Below are 8,543 nucleotides of genomic sequence, written 5' to 3' on the forward strand. Positions count from 1 at the left end.
CTTCACTCGTATTTAGTCATTGTTTCGTGTTCGCGTTAAGGGTTGCAGGCGCTTGGCAGCCATACACACACTTAGCTATTTTTGAATGGGATTCATTTATTTTCCTTTATTAGGTACTTTACGTAACTGAATAAATTTACTAAATAAAAATTATAAGCCTAGATCGAAGAGTTTTCGAATTTTCGAGTTTTTTTTTCCCATAACTTGGTGAATCTTTTACAAAGTAAATCCTGTTATAAGACAAAACGATATACTTAACCAATTGTTATTAACGTTTTATAGATGACTACTGAATGGATGTAAGGTTTGTTATCTTTTATTCTAAAACGAAATGCTTGGTAAAGGGTTTATTTTTCAAAGGTAATAAAATGTAATAGAAATCGGAAAGTTTTTATTTAAAAGTGTTTATGAAAAAAAATTCCAATGTGTTATTTGATTCACGCATGGTGAATGTGACCGGCCCAAATGATGTTATGATAGGCGGGCCGGTGGGTGGAACCGTTGTCGCAAATAGGGGTGTTCTTTCAAAAGTGTTCACGATGACCGTCTTGGGGGTATCTACGGGCCGGTCTATCCATAATTCGAAAGGAACCACGTCCCAAATTTCGATTTCTGATAAAAAAATAAGTAATTACTGTGATGCCTAAAAGATTTAAGTTCTACTTACCGTGAGTTTCCATATTAACTAAATGTTTGTTAACGAAATGTTATGAATTTTTTTAACTGAAGAAGTTGTATTTATACCAAAGAACCTTATATATGCGAATATCGATGGAATGGGGAAATCCAAACCTTTTTGGAGAGGTGTATTCGTTAGGAGGAGCACGAATCCCAAGAAAAAAAATTTTAATGGGCAGTCGATATCTTCAAATAGTTTGAGATATTGGTAGATAATTTGTAGAGAGGAAATGCTCAATCATGCTCCTTGATCAATTAGTTTAAACCCCACACATATATAGTGCAAAAATATCGAGCAGCTGCAGTAAGCATGAGTGCTTCGCCCCGTATTAAAATATTGCAGAACATTGTAGTCGTGCCCGCGAAAGAAGCTGATGTGCAAGAAAACGAGTTAATAGAAGATATTTTTAAAGATTTAATTTGTCCAGATTTCGATTATTCGCTTCTTGAAGAAATCTTCGGTGACATTGAATGCCTTAACCGTCAACTTATAGACGCCGAAAAACAACTTTCTCGATTTTTTAAGATTTTATCTATTAAACGGGAAAACAATTTTTGCGATCTCCAGTGGTGCCATTGCCAAGTGGAGCACCTTATTGAAAGGAGGGCAAAGTTATTAGCGGACATCCAACAGTTATCCGTAGGGTAAGTAATTGAGTGGAGTTACTTTTTTTTTGTCATTTACTGTTATCTAGGAGCTTCCAGTAAAAATATTGAAGAGTTCAGATTTTGGGGGATCATTAAGCCGGTGTGCCAACTGCTTATTTAAAAAAGGAGATCAAGCTCGTTTATAAGGTGAGAAAGTTGCGAAATTATTTCATTTGTGACTCAATTTTATAGGAATCAAAAATGTTTATGTGTGAAAAATGTAATAAATCATTCGCTACTAATAGCAATCTTCGACGCCATCTCAAAAAGTCATGTAGAGGTAAGGAATTTTTATTACTCTTGCAAAAAAAAAAGTGTTTAAATCGTAGCTCAAGAACCATCTCCAAAGAAGCTCAAAGTTACACACGATACCCAGAGATTTTGCGATGTGTGTTCGGAGCACGTTTCAAGCCGAGATTATGTTGGACATTTGCGAAGTGTCAAACATAAAAATAATTCCCTTGCGTTTTCAACTGAAGGGGTTCAAGTAATTACGTCAGCCTTCAAATCTCGCATTGTGAGCTACAGAATATCAGCGAATACACAATACATTAATCTGAAGGAATTTGTCGAATCGTTGGCTGACGTAATAAAAAAATTAGTTCGTGAGCAAATTGATATCATGGGTAGCGTTAAGGTGAACTGCGAGCTGTTTGGTTATTTTATTTTGGAATCGAAGGATCGAGGAGAAGTTAAGTCTTTTAATACTCGTAACCAAGTATTGACGATAAGTTCCGACTTAAGTGAATGGTTTAAGGATATCATCGAAAAACTGGAAGTTGACGCAACGGAATTTGAACATCGCGAGTCAGGTATTAATATCCAATTGTTTATGCCATGTTTACATAATTATTTGTTCTAGGATGGGCTCTTCAGCACTGATTATATATGGAAGTCAACATTAATAAATATAACCCGCTACGAGCTTCTTCATTCATACCGACCCCTGCATTTATCTCACGCAAAAGAGCCATTATTAATGTAAAGAACGAGGTTTTCGGATGTTTTGGATGGGCGCTAGTTGCAGCTATTTATACTCCAACTGGACATCCCTGCGAACCGGATTCGTATCCGGACTATTTAGAAAAGTTCAATTTTGAAGGAATAACGTTCTCGGTAAAATTAGATGCGATATCAAAATTTGAAGAAATGAATCCCTTGTCCATTAACGTTTACGGTTTAGAGGAGGACACACAGAAACAAGGTAAAATGACATATAAAGTAGTAGGTCCTTTACATTATACCAAACAAAAGAAAACCGTGCATGTAAATCTTTTATAGTTGTCTAATTTAGATGGCAACAGTCACTACTGCTACATTTCTAATATGTCGCGATTAATTTCCATGCAAGTGTCCAAGCACAAAGAAGCTATTTATCTATGTGACGGATGCTTGCAATATTTTACAAGTCAGGAAAACCTGTGGCGCCATTCTAGATTCGATTGTAATTATGTTTGTACATTTTTGCCTACAAAGGAACCTATCTTGACAAAGTGGGGCCAGCCGTCATTTGATAATCGACTTAAATTTAATAATTACCAAAATAAAATCAAACACCCGTTTGTTGTCTATGCGGATTTCGAATCGTTGCTTAAGCCCATAGAAGGACCTCAACCGAATCCTCTTCTTCAATTTACTACCAAAACATTTGAGCACGAACCATATTCGTTCGCGTATTATATTAAATGTTCTTTTGATGATAAATTTTCAAAGTTTCAAATTTATCGAGGTGCCAATGCTCCAGTGCAGTTTATAAATATACTAGAGAATGATATTCTAACCATATACAATCAACATTTTAAGCAAAGTAAACCTTTACAAATTTTAACAGAAGAGGAACGGAGAAAAATTAATCTTGCCACAAATTATGGGATTTGTGAGAAACCTTTTGTTGAGGGAGATGTAAAAGTGATCGACCACGACCATCAGACTTCTTTCGTCAGGGCCGGATTATGTCATTCTATATGTAATTTACAGCTTCAAACCCCAAATTTTATCCCTGTATTTTTCCACAATTTGACCGGGTACGACAGCCATCTTTTCGTTAAATCCCTGGCTTTAGAGAATGAAAATATAGACGTTATTGCCGGAAATAAGGAAAAATACATTTCTTTTTCGAAGCATATTGTAGTAGATCAAATCGTGGAGAACGGAGTTCCAAAAAACCTAATATGGAGAATACGTTTCGTCGATAGTTTTCGTTTTCTGGCCAGTTCATTAAATGTTCTTGCTAAAAATTTGAGTGATAGCGAGTGCACTGAAATTACAAAATTTTTTGGATCTGGACGTGAATTTGAATTAATTCGACAAAAAGGTGTTTTTCCGTATTCGTTTGTAGACTCATACGATAAGCTTAATCTAACTACGATCCCCAATAAAAGCGATTTCTTTGATATGTTGCACGAGCAGGACATTACCGATGAAGAATACAGACGTGCTCAGGAAGTTTGGAATTTATTTAATTGCCAGACGTTGGGCGAATACTCGGACATTTATTTAAAATCTGACGTGCTTTTATTGGCCGATATATTTGAAAACTACAGAGGCGTGTGTTTACGCGAGTACGAAATTGACGCTGCCCAATATCTGACCGGTCCTAACCTTAGCTGGGACGCTATGTTAAAAAAGACGGATGTGGAATTAGAATTACTGACAGATATTGACATGCTTCATTTTTTTAAACGTGGTATTCGAGGCGGCGTCAGTACGTGCACCAAACGCAAAGCAATCGCTAACAATAAATTTCTTCCCAATTACGATCCTTCCAAACCAAGCTCATTTATTATTTATCTGGATGCATGCAATCTTTATGGTCATTCCCAAACACAATTTCTCCCACAAAGTGACTTTGTTTGGCTCACACCCGAAGAAATTCAAAATTTTAATGTTTTCGAAATATCAGATGAGTCACCGATCGGGTATGTCTTAGAAGTTGATCTACTGTACCCTGAGGCCCTCCACAATTTGCAAAATGACATGCCCTATTGCCCAGAATCTATAACTCCGCCAAATTCAAGGTCAAAGTATAAGAAACTAATTCCAAATTTAAATCATAAGGAAAAATACGTTTTACATTATAGAATGCTAAGACAATGCCTGCAACACGGATTAATTTTAAAAAATATTCATCGCGGGGTTAAATTTACCCAATCGCCTTGGTTAAAATCCTATATTGATCTAAATACGGAACTGCGTAATCGTGAAACTAGCGAATCGGGCCGTGACACTATAAAAACTATGAATAACAGCATTTATGGTAAAACTATGGAAAACGTTGACAAACGAGTTAACGTTGCACTTGTAAGTCACTGGGAGAGGATCGGTAAGAAGCCTGGAGCTGAGGGGCACATATCTAAACCAAATTTTAAAAATTTATCGGTGTTCTCTGAAAATCTCGTGGCAATTGAAATGTCCAAAGTATCCGTAAAGTACAACAAACCGGTGTATGTTGGTTTTTCAATTTTAGATTTATCCAAAACAGTTATGTACGAGTTCTTTTACGATTTTCTAAAACCATTATATCAAGATAAAGTATCTTTGTTGTATACAGACACCGATTCCCTTATATTGGAGATTTTTACTAATAATTTCTATGATGACATGAAATTATATTTGGATAGATATGACACATCTAAATTTCCCCTTGATAATGTACACGGTATTCCACGCAACATTTCAGTTGTGGGGAAGATGAAAGATGAATATTGCGGTGTCCCCATCGCTAGTTTTTACGGTGCAGGTGCAAAGTCATACTGTGTCAATGTAGGTGATCGTGTAGATAAGAAAGCTAAAGGGGTAAAAAAGTATGTAATAAAGAACGGCTTAAAAGAGGAAGATTATAAGAAAGTAGTCGAAGAAGGTGGCGTGATTATGAAGCAGATGAGCGGTTTTCGATCTCACTTGCACACCATGTACACAGAAATGACAAACAAAATAGCCTTATCATCAACGGACGACAAAAGATTCATTATCCCTGGCACCTGCAGAACATTGGCATGGAGACATCGCGATATTAACGCAATTCAAAGTTTGGAAGATTTTCTTAATTCTTTGTAATCATCAATAACAAGCTAAGTTATTTAAAATGTTTATTTAAAATGTTTACAATACCATGTGCCATAATTACAATAAAAAAAATAAATCGCATTGTTTTATTAAATAAGATGAGCGCCCGGACTACAACCACAAACGCAGTAGGTCTTCTCTGTTTCATTAATCTTCAAGCAGGCCATACGATTTAATAATCTTGCATATCTGCAACGTGACGACCAACGAAGGTGCTCAGCTAAGGGTACATCGGAGGCCTCCCACTTATTAATGCGCACTTTACAATAAAAGCATTCCACCGTATCGCCGCTATGCGTGTAGAAAAATCCAGCATTAGCAAGTTCAACTGCCGATGGAACTCCTACCCATGAATGAAATGATAGGAGTCGATCTTCAAAGTTGGTATAATCAGCTGCGCCGTCTTCTAAACACATCTTACTTGAAGTACAGCTTTGAAATGCCAAAATTTATAGAATATCTTTATTTAATACCCAAGAATTGTGAGAACTGTCAAATCCTAACCACTTCACTAAGGATTTCTGGCCCTTTCTTCGAATTACTCGCTCAACCAAGTGGATGTCGGGGTACTGCGCTTTTTGTAATTCTTGTTCGTAAAATCTTCCTTTTATTTCTTGATTTGTACTATCTTTTAGTATATATGTCGTAGGATTTGAACGTTTCACTTTAGCAACTGTGAATGTCTCGTAAGTCCAATTTGGCGTGTAACCTTTTGCGAAAACGGTTCTGTATTTACTAATTCTCACAGAATCGTCCACTTTAAATTTAGGTGGTTTTGGGTTAATCACATTTATATGACTGTAAACTCTCTTCAAAATACTTGAGGCGTTCTTCTCGTTAACATCGATAGGTTTATATCCCGTAGTTCGATGTTTAGTTGAATTGTATTTGTCAACTATTTGAGGTAAAAGTGATAGCCATTTGTAGGATCCCTGTAAGCTGAATTTCTTGAACATAATTGACTTAAGCGTTCTGTTAACGCGCTCAACAATAGAGCTTTTTAGGGTAGAATAGCTACTATAATGATTGACATTGAATTTCTTCATTACATCTCCAAAATCCTTGTTATAAAATTCCTTTCCCATATCTGTTTGTAAATGTTTCGGGGTCGTTTTAAGTCCCGATAAAAGTTTATTCATAACATCTGCCACCAGTTTTCCATTTTTTCGTTTTATAGGGTACGCCCAAACAAATTTAGAAAATGTGTTTATAACCACCAAAATGTAACGGAAACCTTTGTTCATTGGCGCATAAGGTATCATTTCCATCAAATCGGCTTGGAATAGGTCATTTAGTCCTTTAATAATTACGTGCCGCCTAGGAAAGTTCCTTCTTGCAGGTTTATGTAATTCTTCCACTAGCTGTACTTTACTCATTTCCTGAGACGTGATTGTAATAGTAGTTCCAAGCAAAATAACTGCCCTGCATTATTCTTCGGACATTTGGCTTTGATGATGTCACCTTTACGTAGTGTTATCCCTATTAACTTCAACGGAGTATTGTACAAACGTTCGTTTATAATAATAGTAGTTCCATGGCGCGGGGACCAGGAACTCTTAATTACAACACATTCCGTTAGAGGAAATGCAAACGCTTGTGGTGTTCTACTCGAGGTGTGCCAACGTATGAACGGCGTATTCTCGGCGGGCGTTCCCAACAGATACAAGTATGACTCATACGTATAAGAAGACACCTCTTCAGCTTTTGATTGATTTAGAATGTGTTTACCGAACTTGTCAATACTCATCTTTGCTTCAAACTGATCGCTTAAAGATATAATCTCACTATTTATTTATTTATTAAGACCACATTACCAACTAAATTACTTTATTATTTCAGCATTCCGCAATTCATCTATGATGTATATGATTTCATTGTGATTGTTCGTGTTCCCTGCGGATTGAGATCCCAATAAAAAAACCCGCAGCCAGTTAACTAATTTGTTGGGGTTGCTCCAGGGCATAAATTCTATTCGCTTGTTGTTTAATTGTAACATTTGAATACCTTTCCCTTTCCTTATGCTAACAGAGGAAGTTCTGGGAACTGATACACGGGTACTAAAAAGTGGTTTAATGATGCTGCTGTACTTTTTTCCGGTGCCTTGAATTTGTTCATTTGGATTGTAATGACGTCGTATTGCATTAGTGCGGAGCAATATGTCACGATAGTTATTCTCATCTGCGGTTTTGTACCCAAGAGGTTGCCTCTTAAACAGTAGCTCGTATAGACCAGGAGTTCCGTTATATGCTACTGTGTCTCCTGTAGGAAGTTTGAGAACCAAATCTTGTTTGTCAAAGTCCAACTCGGAATCTCCAACGTAGAATTTATTGGCTTCCGGGATGTATCGTACACCATATCGATGATCAAATTCATTCTCTGTAGATCTGAACATCTGCTCCACATAAATCTTCGCCAATCCATCGTATTGATCTAAGAATTCCGTAAAAGATGGATGGTCGCCAGCCCGCGAGAGCTCAGCTCTTAATTCATCTAGAGTTGGCGTTTCATCATCGCGAGTGGTGTCGGCAATCACGCTCGTGTCTAAAAAGCTCGGTTGTTCCTCGTGTTCCGAAAAAGGGTTTTAGGGATTCGTTGAGCAGTAGACGCTTTTAGAGGGGTCCGAAGTAGGGTCTCTGTAGATGAGGTCACGTCGGCACTATCATGTTTAATATTTTCACGTTTAAAATTCTGAGGTGTAGCTTTAGTAAGCAGTTGCTTCAGCGGTTGTGTAATGGGTTTAAGATGTTGCTCGGATTTACGTTCTGCCAGCGCAAAATCACGCTTTAAGGATATGTATTTATGTTTAACAGATTTTCTGGCATCAAGGAGGTCTTCTATTAAACGCTGTTTCATATTGACTGCATTTTTTCCATATGAAACATCGATATTTATATTAAAATGTAACAATCAAAACCTTTCCTATATCGACCCGAGTTCATGTCACTTTCTTTATCGATAACTAAGAATCCATATTTATCATTCCAGCACCTCACGCACATTTCCTTAAAGCGATCAAATGGCATATCGACATTCACGTGATCTTCGTGCACGTGTTTTAAATTAGTTTGATCCTGTTGAAACAACACAATTAGATTAGCATTGTCTCGAATTAACTGCTTGGGGATGGCCGAATACGTTTGACATAAATAAAA

General features: G+C 36.9%; 2 protein-coding genes across 2 annotated transcripts; both read left to right on the top strand.

The window, feature by feature from the left end:
* The first annotated feature begins 1,111 nt into the window (after window positions 1–1,111).
* On the top strand, window positions 1,112–2,208 carry LOC116182448. The gene is made up of 4 exons (XM_031502985.1): window positions 1,112–1,473; window positions 1,519–1,606; window positions 1,656–2,138; window positions 2,189–2,208. The coding sequence occupies exons 2-4, from the start codon at window positions 1,528–1,530 to the stop codon at window positions 2,206–2,208; spliced, it is 582 nt and encodes a 193-aa protein (XP_031358845.1). The 5' UTR covers window positions 1,112–1,473; window positions 1,519–1,527.
* Window positions 2,209–2,214: 6 nt separating this feature from the next.
* Window positions 2,215–5,382, top strand: LOC116182449. The gene is made up of 2 exons (XM_031502986.1): window positions 2,215–2,530; window positions 3,665–5,382. The coding sequence occupies exons 1-2, from the start codon at window positions 2,215–2,217 to the stop codon at window positions 5,380–5,382; spliced, it is 2,034 nt and encodes a 677-aa protein (XP_031358846.1).
* Window positions 5,383–8,543: the final 3,161 nt, after the last annotated feature.

Source organism: Photinus pyralis, unplaced genomic scaffold, assembly GCF_008802855.1.
Source record: "Photinus pyralis isolate 1611_PpyrPB1 unplaced genomic scaffold, Ppyr1.3 Ppyr1.4_unclustered_Scaffold5333, whole genome shotgun sequence".
Classification (NCBI taxonomy): domain Eukaryota; kingdom Metazoa; phylum Arthropoda; class Insecta; order Coleoptera; family Lampyridae; genus Photinus; species Photinus pyralis.